Source organism: Vigna angularis, chromosome 2, assembly GCF_016808095.1.
Source record: "Vigna angularis cultivar LongXiaoDou No.4 chromosome 2, ASM1680809v1, whole genome shotgun sequence".
NCBI lineage: Eukaryota > Viridiplantae > Streptophyta > Magnoliopsida > Fabales > Fabaceae > Vigna > Vigna angularis.
Window position 1 is genome coordinate 1,511,238 of NC_068971.1, and position 13,763 is coordinate 1,525,000.

The 13,763-nt window shown below is 30.3% G+C and overlaps 1 protein-coding gene across 3 annotated transcripts; it reads left to right on the top strand.

Annotated features, from left to right (window-relative positions):
• The first annotated feature begins 2,938 nt into the window (after nucleotides 1–2,938).
• On the top strand, nucleotides 2,939–7,106 carry LOC108329432 (metal tolerance protein 11). Of its 3 annotated transcripts, XM_017563626.2 has the most exons (7): nucleotides 3,122–3,260; nucleotides 3,620–3,822; nucleotides 4,413–4,522; nucleotides 4,613–4,858; nucleotides 5,050–5,130; nucleotides 5,272–5,505; nucleotides 6,380–7,106. In XM_017563626.2, exons 2-7 carry the CDS (start codon nucleotides 3,786–3,788, stop codon nucleotides 6,725–6,727), a joined length of 1,056 nt encoding a protein of 351 aa, XP_017419115.1. In that variant the 5' UTR covers nucleotides 3,122–3,260; nucleotides 3,620–3,785; the 3' UTR covers nucleotides 6,728–7,106. The 3 variants fall into 3 exon arrangements, with proteins under 3 accessions (XP_017419114.1, XP_017419115.1, XP_017419116.1); XM_017563625.2 differs by lacking the exon at nucleotides 3,620–3,822 and having other exon boundaries at nucleotides 2,939–3,260; XM_017563627.2 differs by lacking the exons at nucleotides 3,122–3,260; nucleotides 3,620–3,822 and adding an exon at nucleotides 3,860–4,234.
• Nucleotides 7,107–13,763: the final 6,657 nt, after the last annotated feature.

The window sequence follows — 13,763 nt, forward strand, 5'->3', positions numbered from 1 at the left end:
CGTCTTTTTATGGAAATGGAACATAGAATGAAAATGTAAATAAAAGGAAGTATTAAGGTGTGCGAACCGTATAAGAACTGAAATTGTGATTTTGGTATTTGAACGAGCGTTCCATGGAGGGACGACTCATATATATATTTGATATTAAATTTGGTAAAGTATGACTGTGGATAAGTTAAGACTCGTTGTCCATCCTGATGTTCCGTGAATACTATCTTCATGCAGAGGAAGTATGTCATGTGTGGGAACGGCAGGAGGTCCTTAGTCCATAAGTTAACATGGGCGACGTAAGAACGGACTGACCTCGAGTGGCAGCTGTTTGGTGTATCCCAGTTACTACACCACTCGGGTGCAAGGACGCTTGTAACTACACAGATTCATACAGTCCGGACGGTCGGTCTAGTATTTATATATATATATATATATATATATATATATATATATATATATATATATATATATATATTGGATGATGTTATATATTAAAGTTATGTGTTTGTTTGAATTGAAATGTTGATGAATATGTTGAAGTATGAATTAAATTACTTAAGCTTACCCTTTCGTTTTCCTTGTGTTGTCGCCTTGTATATGTACGTTCGTCCTGTCCTTGCAATGATCATCCGTGTGGATGTGAGCAGATGGAGGTGCGTCACTTGAAGAAGTGCTAGAAGAAGAAAGAAGAAAATTTGGAAGACGCTAACCTGGTGGATGTGGAAGTTAAAGCCGAGCCTTAGAGCGCTCGCATGTTTATTTTATTAGTTTTGTTAAGTTTAATTGTGGACGTTCGGTCATAGTTTTGTAAGACCGTTCGTCTCTGAACTTCTATCTTTATCGCGCTCGTTATTTCTGTATGATTATGCCGTTCGGCTTTTAACGCTCGTTCGGGTTTTGTAAGACTGCACTGTTTTTATTAGCTTAATGTAATTAATTCTGATTATGGTAATTACTATATTTTGGGATGTTACAAAAACAAGTGTAGATCACAAGTTATTTAAAACTAAAGAGATATTTTATCACGAATAAAAATGATATAATTAATTCTATAAACTATTTTAGACAAATTGGACCAACATAAATCATCTAAAAAATACAATAATTAAATTACTCATAATTTTTTTCTTAAATTTAATGTCAAACAGTATATTTCAAATCACTGCATTGAGGAGGATGTATACCATTCCCACACTCAAAAGACAGTTAGGTTCATCTAAAATAAATAAAGATTTGAATTTCCCTTTTTACCAGATATGGTGTGTTTGTTATACCTAAAAAAATATATTACAGTAAGCACTTTTTACACGTAAAAACGAATCAAACCCACATAATAACTTGATAAGGAACAAATCCAAACAAACACGGTTCACAGATGTTCTTATTGCATATTTTCAAATATTATTTTACTTTTAAATAAACGTTACTGTTAACAAGTTAATGAAAAAAAATGAATGGACAGGAAAAAAATGAAAAAAAGACAGAAAGTTTTTTTAGAAAAGTGACATATATTTTGATTATTTGATAAATAAAAAATAAAAAGAAAAAAATATTTTCTTCATATATTAGTATATAAAAAAGAATAAAAGTTATACATGTGAAAGATAATATAACTCCTCCAAAATATATATATATAGATAAAAGTGCTGTCCTTTTCCCTTCTATAAAAATAATCATTTTTTACTCTTACAAAGAAACACTTTTTACACAAGTTCTCGTATTTTTCCGTATTTTAACCTGATGAAGCAATATCAAATATTAAATATAATATTTTGTTGTCTTTTTATAATTACTAATTTAATTTTTATTTTTCATATATGCCAAAAGAAATGCTAAGTTTTTAATATATAAAATTTAGCAATAAAGTATTTACAAAGGACCGATGAGAGAGAGACTGTCTATAAACATTTTTTTTTCTTTATTTGTCTTAAATGTAATTAAAGATTTTATATTGTTTCATCTCAAAATTTAAAACATATAAATTTAATTATTATTTTTCCATATTATTATTGTTATTTACGTCACAATATTGAATAGGTTTGATGTTTGACAAATGTGATTCAAACAAAAAACCATCAATGATGGATGGGGATGCCATGTCATATAAATCTACTAATGATATTATCTGACCCTTTAAATTCGGTCTTGATATTAGTCTTAAAAAATAAATCGCATTATATTCATTTATTAATTGAAAATGGATTGAATTTTATAATCAAATTTTGAAACTTTCGAACTAATTTATTTTATAGTCAAATCAGCAACTCCACACGATTAAAAGTGGGCCTCAAAATCCACTAACCACACGTCAATTTCATTACTATACATCACACATAATCACATAACATGACATGATAACAATAACACTGTCTACACATAATTGCATATTCTCTTCCACTCAATCAACCAATGTCATGTCGTATAATAAGAAAGAAAAATATACTTTTGACATATATATAAATTTTTTACATTAATTTACACTAATTTTTCTTATTTTTTACTTTTTTTAAGTAAAAAAGTTTATATTTATATAATTATTTTATTTTTATATTGTGTGTTTAAAAGTGTGATAGAACGTTATTCAGTATTATCACATAAACTCGCCACGTGTCAAAACGCCATTAGCCCAATACTCTCCAATTGCTCTGGATGTGACTGCACGGTAAATCTTTCATACACATCCCTATGCCAAAACCGGACACTACGCAAATCGGGCCCCACCGGTTCAGATTCAACCTACTCCAGTAAAGCAGCCATATTAAAAACATCTTGCGCTGAAGGAATCTAAGCCGTCCACGCGTAACGATATAAATCCCCATTACACGCGCGAATTTTCAGCACTGCCCAATGAAACCGCAACGCGTGTCGGAAAGTGCCGAAATATGACCTGCGTGGTACACGCGCCTATCGGATCTCATGTCACAGACTCTCTTGTTTATTTATCATTTTTTTTTCTCATGAATCCCACTTTACCGGTTCGAAAATCTGCTACGGCTGTTGTTATAACAAGCACCAACCACGACGACCCTGCTTGCATTCTTTGCTCCTTCCGGGCTGTCCAAAACGACGGCGTTTAAGATTCTCAGGCGACCGGGAAATGGTGGAGACGGCGGAGCTTCACGGCGAGGAGCAGCGCTCGTTGCTCTCAGATTCGAACAATGGGGACCGGTCCTGGCGGTTGAACTTCGAGGGGTTTCAGATATCTTCGGAGCACACGGAGAAGCAAGTGAAACCCTCTCGCGGACTCTATGACTGTTATGGCGTTCTAGGTAACAAAACAGTACAATAGCATCTTCGTTCTGTTTATTTATTTATTTTAATATTTTCAATTATTGCTATTGTTCATTTTGGAATCTGCTTTTTATTTTCTTTTAATCTGACAGATTTTATTTCACTGTTTGTTTTGTTCGAATAGGAATCTGCAATTTGCTTTACGTTAGTGGTTGTGGTTAATGGTGGTTTCAGTTTTAGTGTGATGTTTTGTTCCATTTCATTTTTTCTCTCTGTGTGTAAAGTTTCCCCTCTTCATTGAGTCCAGATATTGTTTTTCTTTCTCGGAGATGTTATTATTACTGGATTTCATTCAGTTTGACTAGAATGCTTTGTTTTTTTGTTCTCCTTTTGCCAGGTTGAGTATTGTGTGCAGGCATTTGGAAGCAGGCTAGTTATAGTGGGTGTGGTCTTTTTTGTGTTTTGGGTTGAGGATGTGGTGGCTTTTTGGCTATGTTAAATAAGTTGATGTGGATTTTTGTTGCATCGGGTATTGCTTGCTTCTTTGGGGCAGTTGCTGGAAGATGGACTATAGGGTTTTGCATTTGGAAGCTCTAGAGGGTAGAGGCATAACTTCTTTTGGACGCTGAACTACTATTTTGTTACTTTTTTCTTTTTCCATTTTGGGTCTCTGTTTTTAGTGGAAGAAGTTTCATAAAATTGATCTTGGCATTTGAACCGAGTGCCTTTGGTCTGTTGCTTTATTTGTATAAATAAATGGGTTGTTTGGACCCTGCTTTTGTTGAAGCTTATACTTTCCCAGTTTGCAATAAGCATCTGCCTGTTGAGCTATGAAGCTTGTACTTTCCAAGTTTTCCAGTTTCTGAAGCTTTCTATAAAGTTCTTGTGGCCCATAATATGAAGTTCATTTGTCCTATAGTTGTGATCGTGGAAGTTTAAAGCATAATTGTTTCTTTGAATATGATTTTCTTCATTTGTGAATGATCTTTACTTTTTTCTTCCATTTCACAAGGTAGGTTAGGGATATGATCTTGAGGGTCAATGTAGTTTTGAGTTTTCTTTGTAATTTTTATCTTTTTAATTAGCCAAGCAATGGTATGCTCTGCTTATGACATATTTTCTACTAAATGGAATGGGATTTCATGGATCTTGTCTTATTTTTTTTTTCCTTCTGTTATATATTTCCTCAGGTCAAGAGGATAATATTGCGGAGTACTACCAGCAGCAAGTTGAAGTGCTTGAGGGCTTTACTGAAATGGATGCCCTAGCAGAGCGTGGTTTTATTCCTGGAATGTCGAAGGTTTTAATTTCATTATCTGTTTTTTGCTATCTAGATTTACGTTGGTTATATAGTCAAGAGCCTTGGCTGAATATCCACTGCTGTGGACAGGAGGAGCGAGACAAGTTAGCAAGAAGTGAGACGTTTGCCATCAGATTGTCAAATGTAGCAAACATGGTTCTTTTTGTCGCCAAAGTTTATGCATCAATACGAAGTGGTTCCCTAGCCATCATTGCATCGACTTTAGACTCGCTTCTTGATCTTCTTTCTGGATTTATCCTCTGGTTCACTGCATTTTCCATGCAGACACCAAACCCGTATCAGTATCCTATAGGAAAGAAACGGATGCAACCATTGGTCAGTTCCTTGATTAATATTCTGTTTGAAATTATATGAATCATCATCACCAGTAATATGATCTCAGTGATTATCAGGAGTTACTTTGTATTCAATTTACATATCAGGGAAGAATACTACAATTTGGCTGCGTATGTATATGCTCGAATGTATAAAGAGTAAACTATAAAGTGAAATTTTAAATTGTACAGGGAATTCTTGTTTTTGCCTCTGTCATGGCTACACTGGGACTGCAAATCATCTTGGAGTCTATCCGCACATTAATATATACTGTAAGTTGATTTGTTGTATATTTACAGAGCCAAAGTTGACTCCAAACTTATAGAACGACAATAATTTTTCATTTAGTTCCTGAATCTCTTTTATTTCTTTGTAACTCTAATGTATATTGAATATTGAATTAACATTTCCAGGACAATGCATTCAACTTGACCAAGGAACAAGAGCGATGGGTTGTGGGGATTATGCTTTCGGTGACTTTGGTGAAATTCTTACTGATGATTTATTGCCGCACTTTTACTAATGAGATCATTAAAGCCTATGCCCAGGATCATTTCTTTGATGTGATCACTAATGTCATTGGTCTTATTGCTGCACTTTTGGCAAATTATGTTGATGATTGGATGGATCCTGTTGGTGCTATCATTGTAAGTTAATACTTTCCTTTTGTTGGAGGTTTTGATTTGCTATTTGTGGCCATAGAAAATGATATATATGTTCGTTCTCAAATTTTCCTTGAAGTTAAAAGATGATAATATGTCTGTTGTTAGTTAGGATCCAATTAGGGCTTCTTTTTTATTATTGTTTCCTTTTATTTGACTAATAGAATATATCTAATAATTTTATATTGTTAGATTTCCGATTTTAGCTTGTACAAATTAGAAATTATATTAAATTGTCACTAAGGGACTCTAATGCTTGACGTTTTTTTTACAAATTTTCTGTGAATTAATTGATAAGTCAGATTAATTGCTTGGTCGGAAGGTAAAAGAACCACAATTTACGAAAAATATCACAGTATTTCAAGTTGTGTTATCCATCAACAATTGTAGACATCTGTTTCTCAGCTTCTGCTATGTGTTCCTGATATTTTTAAAAATCGAGGTCTTGTTTTCTTAAGATGAAATTTCTCATTGCTATGTCAGCTGATTGTGACTCTATCTAATTAGCTATCATAATATGGGACGCCTGTCCTTGAACTATGCGTATATTATGATGGTTTGATATGCACCTTTTATGCCTTGCACACATCCTCAATCACAGTTCTTGTGAGGCTTTTAAGTTTTAGCACTATTTCTTACTCAAGCTTACCATTGGAGGAAGCTGTGGTGACTTCTAGCTGCAAGAACTGGTTCTCATGATTATAGGACATTTTAGATATGTGGAATCTATTTGAGATGTTCTAAGATTTTAGGGAACTACAATTGGTTCTTTGGAGCACATCTAACTTACCACCACTTTGTACCTGGTCATTTAATGTTTTTTACTTGGTTTACTTACGTGCAACTCTTACTCCTGCAGCTGGCGTTGTACACCATTCGTACATGGTCAATGACAGTGTTGGAAAATGTGAATTCCCTGGTTGGAAAATCAGCTGCACCTGAGTATCTTCAGAAACTCACGTACCTATGCTGGAACCACCACAAGGCTGTGAGGCACATTGATACAGTTCGAGCATACACATTCGGGTCTCACTACTTTGTTGAAGTTGATATTGTCCTGCCAGCAGATATGCAGTTGCAAGAGGCCCATGATATCGGGGAATCATTGCAAGAGAAGCTTGAGCTTTTACCCGAGATCGAGCGTGCTTTTGTTCATCTTGATTATGAGTACAGTCACAAACCTGAGCATGCACAATCTCACTCTTAGCAGCAGTAAGGAAAACCAATGTCCTTGTTTTCATTTACCCTTTCATCTCCTGTCAGTTGTAAATGTGAACCGTATATGGTAGTTCAGAATCTGAACTTCTGAGCAAGTCACTAAGAAGTTGTTAGCTATACCAGCAGCTATCAGTCTACTTTCTGGCAGACCTGACAATGTTCCCAAATGTATATCAAGATAGTCTTTTCAGTTAAGACCTTCCTTCCAAGTTCCATTTAGGGGAAACAGAATCGTTATATTCTTGTAGAGTGCACTCTTTCTACCTTAATTAAGCTTTAAGGGGTTGTGTGCTGGTCTTGGTTATTTCTAACATCACCAAATACGATAATATATACATAACATGCTAAGTTCTTCTTTTACAAGACTATTTTTTACTTGTAGACCTTATTGTCTTATTTATCTTGCATTTATTTATTAAAGACTTCATGCATGTCTCATCTCATTTTAATATTTGGACCTAATCACCTCGCTTGAATTCCCAAATTTAATAAGTTATTTACATTAAATAATACAATAAAAAGTATAAAAATCTCACTGAAAAGAGGATTAAGTATTCATTCATTCCAAAATGGTTGATGTTTATGATTTTTTTAAAAATACAAAATTCAGATAATTAAGATAAATACAAAATTAAGTATTCATTCTTTCCAAAATGGTTCGTGCATAAATTAAAGGACATTCGGTGCATAACGGCGAATATGACCAAATTATTTTCGGAACATAACCATAGCGAACATTTGCATATATACCATTATAGACAACAATCACGTCAGAGGAAACACAAGCAAAATAAAAAATAAAAATAATGTACTCGTTTCATTAATTACATTCCTACCAACTTCCGTGGTACTTACGATCATCAGTCGTTACTATGTTCTTGTTATCTCCCACATTAAAATCAAATGAAATATAGTCTGAAAATGACTCAATAATTTCAATTGAAATGATATTGTCTTTGGATAAAGGATTTTTGAAATTTTAAAATATTGAAAGGTATCATATCTAAATAGTTTATATTTGAATTATCTTTATTTTCTAAATATTTGGTTTGATAGAGATGTTTTACATTTCAATCTTTTTATAAAGTAATTGAATATTTATTTTAAGAAATAATTATATTTTAAAATTAAACCTCAATAATATTAGTTAAATTTAATTATTTAAATCATATTAAATAATTGTTTTCAATATATGTATGTTTAAAGAGAAAATAATTAGTTGTAAAAATTTAATTTCTTTCTTTTATTGAATTTCAAATTGTTTTAATTACTTTAAATATCTTTTGATTTTTTTTTCTAATTTCAATTTCTTTCTAACTTTTTCTTTGAAACAACTTATTCACTCTAAAAAATTTTAAGTTTACTAAATAAATGAATTGCTCTAGTAAATTATTTAATCTCTAAAATACGCTATGAGATAACTAGCATGTGGAATTAACTTTTTGTTATTTAACTTTATTAGAAAAAAAAACTAAATATCTATAAATATAAATATTTATTAAAAAAGTATTCAATTAATTATTAATTATTTAAGGTTTTTAATGTTTAAGTGTTGACAACCTTCATTTGGCACTCGAACAATACAATTAAAGTTCATTTTGAATAATTTCACAAGTTGAATAAAATGTCTTTGAATGACCTTTAACCCTTTGATAAGAATATTTGATGGCAATAGTTCGATTTGGATAAAAATTTCGTAAATCACTAACGCTTATATATATTTTTTATTATAAGTCTTTACATAATCTTTTCTAAATTTTTTACATTCATTTAATATTATCTTTTTTACTTTTCTTTTCTTTTTTTCTTTTACAAATATAAAAATATACTATTTAATAATTATTTTGTTTTTATAATATGTATTAAATAAAAGTTAATATGTGTCACTAAAATGATGTCAAAGGCCTTTTGAAAAAATAATGAGACAAATGTCATATATAATCACAATCATGCAATAATAGAATGGAAAAAATATCCAAGTTCCAAAATAATAACAAGTTTACTTTTGAAGTTAATGTTTTTCAGAATTTTCTTTTAACATATAAATTGATTTAATTTTGAAAAATACAATGATTTTCTTTTTTATATTGTTTCGTATAAGTTTTTATTGTTGAAACATACCTTGAAACATCCCATCTAACATTCAAATATAACCAGCATATTTGAATGTCATATAACATTCCGTTTGGGTTCAACAAAAATCCCTTAAAAATTTGTAGGAAATTCAAATAGTCTAATATTCATAAATAAATAAATAAATAACAATACCATATTTATGTGCCAGCCAGAATACAAGATATTGTAGTTTTTTTTTAATCTCCATTTATGCTATTTTGCATTATTTTCTTTAAATATTAATATTTTATTTTAAATTTATAACATTTGTTAAAAAAATAAATACATAATAAAACAATTTAAAAATTAAATCAATCATTATTCAATTCTTACAAAAAAAAAAGAAAATAATTAGGTAAAGATATGTTTTGTTTTTCAATTTGTCCAGAGTCAATCATTTAAATCAATTTAATTTAACATATAAATTAATTTAATTTAAAAATACAATGATTTTTTATTTTATATTATTTCCTATAATTTTTTATTGTTGAAACATTCCATCTACCATTCAAATATAACAAGCATATTTGAATGTCATACGACATTCCGTTTGGGTTCAACAAACATATTTAGAATCCCTTAAAAATTTATAGAAAATTCAAATAGTCTAATATTATAAATAAATAAATAACATGTTCCAGATAGAATACAAGATATTGTAGTTTTTTTTAATCTTCATTTGTGCTATTTTGCATTATTTTTTTAAATATTAATATTGTAATATCTCATTTTTAACAATAAAATATTATTAAAATGAATATTACATATATGATAATGGAATCATTATAAGAAAGCAAATTTACGAAAGATAAGATCTATACCTTTAGAATTATCTAACTTCTCAATTGTTTTACTTTCACCTCTCCCTAAAACAACTGTAAAGAACGTCTCCCTAAGCTTACATTATTAAGGTGATCATCTAAAGAGAAAACATATGCAAAGACAGACAACACAAAAGTAAGGATAAACTAAAGTACCAAAAGAACATACATACATTTTTAAAACAATAATAATACACATTCATATTATAACTCAAACAACACATAACGTAATTCCCATCAACCTTGAAAATCCCAAACTATCTGGATAGATGTATCGATGTAGACTCATGGGGAACCTATACCCGTGTATGGTGCAACAACATGCTCAGAAATAATAATAATAACCACATCCTCAACCACCACCAATAATGTCATACACTAAGGCTAATCTGTCAAACATCTAAACCAGTAGCCATAGACTATACCCATCCTGTTACTCTCAACGACATAATCACTCATCTCTATATGAGATGAGGTTATTGAGAGTATCAGAATCATTCCCAATCCCGAAACCCCTACTTCAATACATAACAAACTTAGGATATTCTTCCTCAGAATTCCTTTCTCACACGATACTTAAATTCCACACCTCACATATTATTTGAACATCATCATCACATCTCATACAAAATCATATTCATATACATATACTTCACACAAACATTGCATATTATCACATGAAACCTCTTATTACACATTAAACAACCAAAAACACCATTGTAAGTCATCAGAAGTCACATAATAACACATTTTTTCTTTATAGCATATTGATACCCACATTAGGTAAGGAAAATAGCTTAGAAACCCTTACCAGCCGCTCCGGAAAGGTCTAAAACTCCTAAAACGACCTAAAGAACGTTCAAAACTGATATCCAGAACCTTAAAACCCCCCGTCCCAAAACTGGTGTAGTGACGGTCAGGGGCACCTAGTGTCGCCCGGGTGCCCAGGGGTTGGCGCTCAGCGCCCTGACCACTGAAATTGGGCACTCAGGCACTATCAACAAACTCCAACACTTTATAGACCACTTGTACACTTCTCCCACAACTTTGAAAGGTTCTTAAGACCTTCTAAACCCTCTGAAATCCGGTCCCTAACTCAAAATGACTACTTCAAACCAACTTACTACCTTAAACCATACCAAAGTCAATTCTATACTTTTCGATACCCAATTTCTGTAACTAGCAGTTGGAACAAGTCCTAATAGACTTAATAACAGGTTACAAACCCTCACCTTTAGCCCTGACCTTCTAGTTTACAATCTCACTAGTTAAAACCCCTAAATTACACATAAAATCATGCAACCACACCCTCACAACTACTCTGCTGCATAATGCATCACATTTTATTGGTTTTAACATTTCAACAAGTCTTAATTAATCAAAACATCAACTCCAAACATCATGCTTCTCTCCAAAACCACTCCTTTAGAAATTTACTACTCAAAACCCCCTTATTTGACCAAAAACATGCAAAGACTCTCATCTTTCACTACCTCAAGGTTCAACACAAATTCTCTAGTCAATTATAACATCAACTTCACCATTTCAAGCAATCAAAATAGACATAATCAACAAACAACTTTAACAAAGCGCTTTTAATATCATATAAATCATTTTCTAATCAAATTCACACAATCATGCCATAATACAACATAATTTCAACAAGCTCAATTCATCAATTCAATTAATCATACCAACTCATATTATCAACATACTTAAAACTTAAAAACAAGGTATTCAACTTCCCTTACCTCTTAGAAACTCCAATTAGCTCTAGAGAACCCGACTCTGCTCCCTTAGCTCAAAGAGACCAAATAACACCTACAAACCACAAAAACATGATTAGGATATACTATTAGAACCACTGATCAGTAGAGTACCTAAGAGAAAGATCAAACCTAAAATGCGCCAAAGAAAAATCCTACATGCATTAGAAAAAGCCAAACTAGAGAAAAGAGTAGAAAACTAATTTACTCTATTTTGAGAAATTGATCGGGTAGATTTAAAGATCTCACTGCGAGAATCACACAGACGACCTCCAATCTTCAAACAGATGAACAAGGTGTAAAAACCCTTAGAGAAAAGATAGAAAACTTTAGAAAAGTGGTTTATAGAGAAACAATAGTATTTCAAAATAATAAAACTTGTTTATAACAATTCCTTTTATATTAAAATCTTTTAATATTAAAATAATAGAGTCTCATTATTTTTATCTCATTACCACTTTTAAAATACCATCTTCACAAATATTTTATTTTAAGTTTATAACATTTGTAAAAAAATTGAAATACACAATAAAATAATTTAAAAATTAAATAAATCATTATTCAATTCTTACCAAAAAAAAAAGAAGAAAAGAATTAGGTAAAAGTATGTTTTGCTTTTCTGTCCAATAATACTGTTAGAGTCAATTATCATATATATCCAATATATTAAAAGTATTATCTGTTTTGAAATCTTATTCTTCACCATTTTATTTTTAAAAAACATTTTAAAAGATAAAAGAGAAAAAGAAAACACTAACTATCTTAAGCCTTAATTCTTAACGTGAATCTATTATACGTGTTAAAAGTATATAATATAATAAAAATTTTCCAGCAAGAAAGATTGGTCCTCAATCTGAAAGTTTGAATGTGACCAAATAAAAGTCTAGGTGCATCTCAATAATTCAATTCTCAAACGTGTTTTTTCAAACAATATTCTTTTCTCAATTCTGTTCCGCCACAAATCCCTATGTCACAGTGCTTAGTTATTAAATTCCAGTTGACGTAAATAAATAAACTAACTCAATTCTTATTTTATAATAATTGGAACCCTCATTGCTTTAACTAATTAATTAATCATTAACTAATTAATTAATTATTAATAATTAAGGACCTACCCTTGTGGCTAACACACTGACACGTGTAACTTCCTTTTTGTCTTTGCATCAAATTTTCAAACTTTTTAATAAATTAATAAATTTAAGCATTTTGTATTATTTCTTTGGTCTTTAGTGAAAAAAGAAAAAGATTTGTGTAATTATATAAAAATTTAATTTATTCTTGCCCGTGATTAAAACTTAACATTTAAGTATATAAAAAAAGTTTTTTGACAGAATAAAAAATATGTTTAAATATATAGTTATTGACAAGTTATTACAACAGTTTTCTGTTAATAAATTTACAAACTCGATGATAAATTATTGTTCAGGAAAAAATTATATCAAATTTTAAAACCGTTATTTTAATGTAAAAAACGTCATTCCATAAAAAAATTGAAACTCTGACGGATTTTCAGTGTCATAATTCAAAATATTAATATTAATAATAAAAGGAATTAAAGTAATAATTAAAAACCAATTTAATTGATTCATTATAGTTTTTAACTCATCGAAACCAACTTTAATGAAATTAAATTGAAGACTTAATTTCGTTTTTACTACTAAAATCGAACACTTTTCAATTAAAAAATTATACTTATTTTATAATCCAATAATTTACCGTCAATAACTCAATCAAATTTGAACCTTATTACGGATTAGTAAATTAGTGAGTTAACAGTCGAAAAAATTTAAACTCGATCATAGATTAATGGATTAAACGAGTTGGTTTACTAAACCTTTTTTCAAATTCTTATAAGAAGATTTTTTACAGATTAAATTGAAACGATAATAATTATACTAATTGATATAAAAAAGAATTTTGCATAATAACGATTTGAGTTGCAATATTTTTTGTTTCATTAAATAATTAATTTATTTTATTTAATTAAAAAACAGGTGGGTTGTGAGCCAATACGACTCACCACGGATTGAACCCGAGTAAGCTGAGTCAAAATTATCTTATATCAAAACTTTGCATTTTTTTTAATCCAACCTGACTCAAACAAGTGATGAGTTGTATTGGCTCATAGGTTTCAACCTATTTTCACAACACTATTTTTAGACGCGCAATTTTGTTAATAAATATTAATATTAGTAATTAATAATTAACATTGAAATCTAAACTAGTTTAATAAATTGCTTATATTAATATCCCAATCAATTAACATCTCTTAATAGTTAATTTTAGTGAAAGTTTTTGATTGGTGTGAATATATTAATATTAA

Bases quoted from the DNA above. Each gene is read 5' to 3' on its own strand.
- LOC108329432 (XM_017563625.2), top strand. From the start codon at position 3,089: ATGGTGGAGACGGCGGAGCTTCACGGCGAGGAGCAGCGCTCGTTGCTC. The intron at 4,859-5,049 runs GTCAGTTCCTTG...TAAATTGTACAG, and splicing joins AGAAACGGATGCAACCATTG to GGAATTCTTGTTTTTGCCTC. The intron at 5,506-6,379 runs GTAAGTTAATAC...TTACTCCTGCAG, and splicing joins ATCCTGTTGGTGCTATCATT to CTGGCGTTGTACACCATTCG.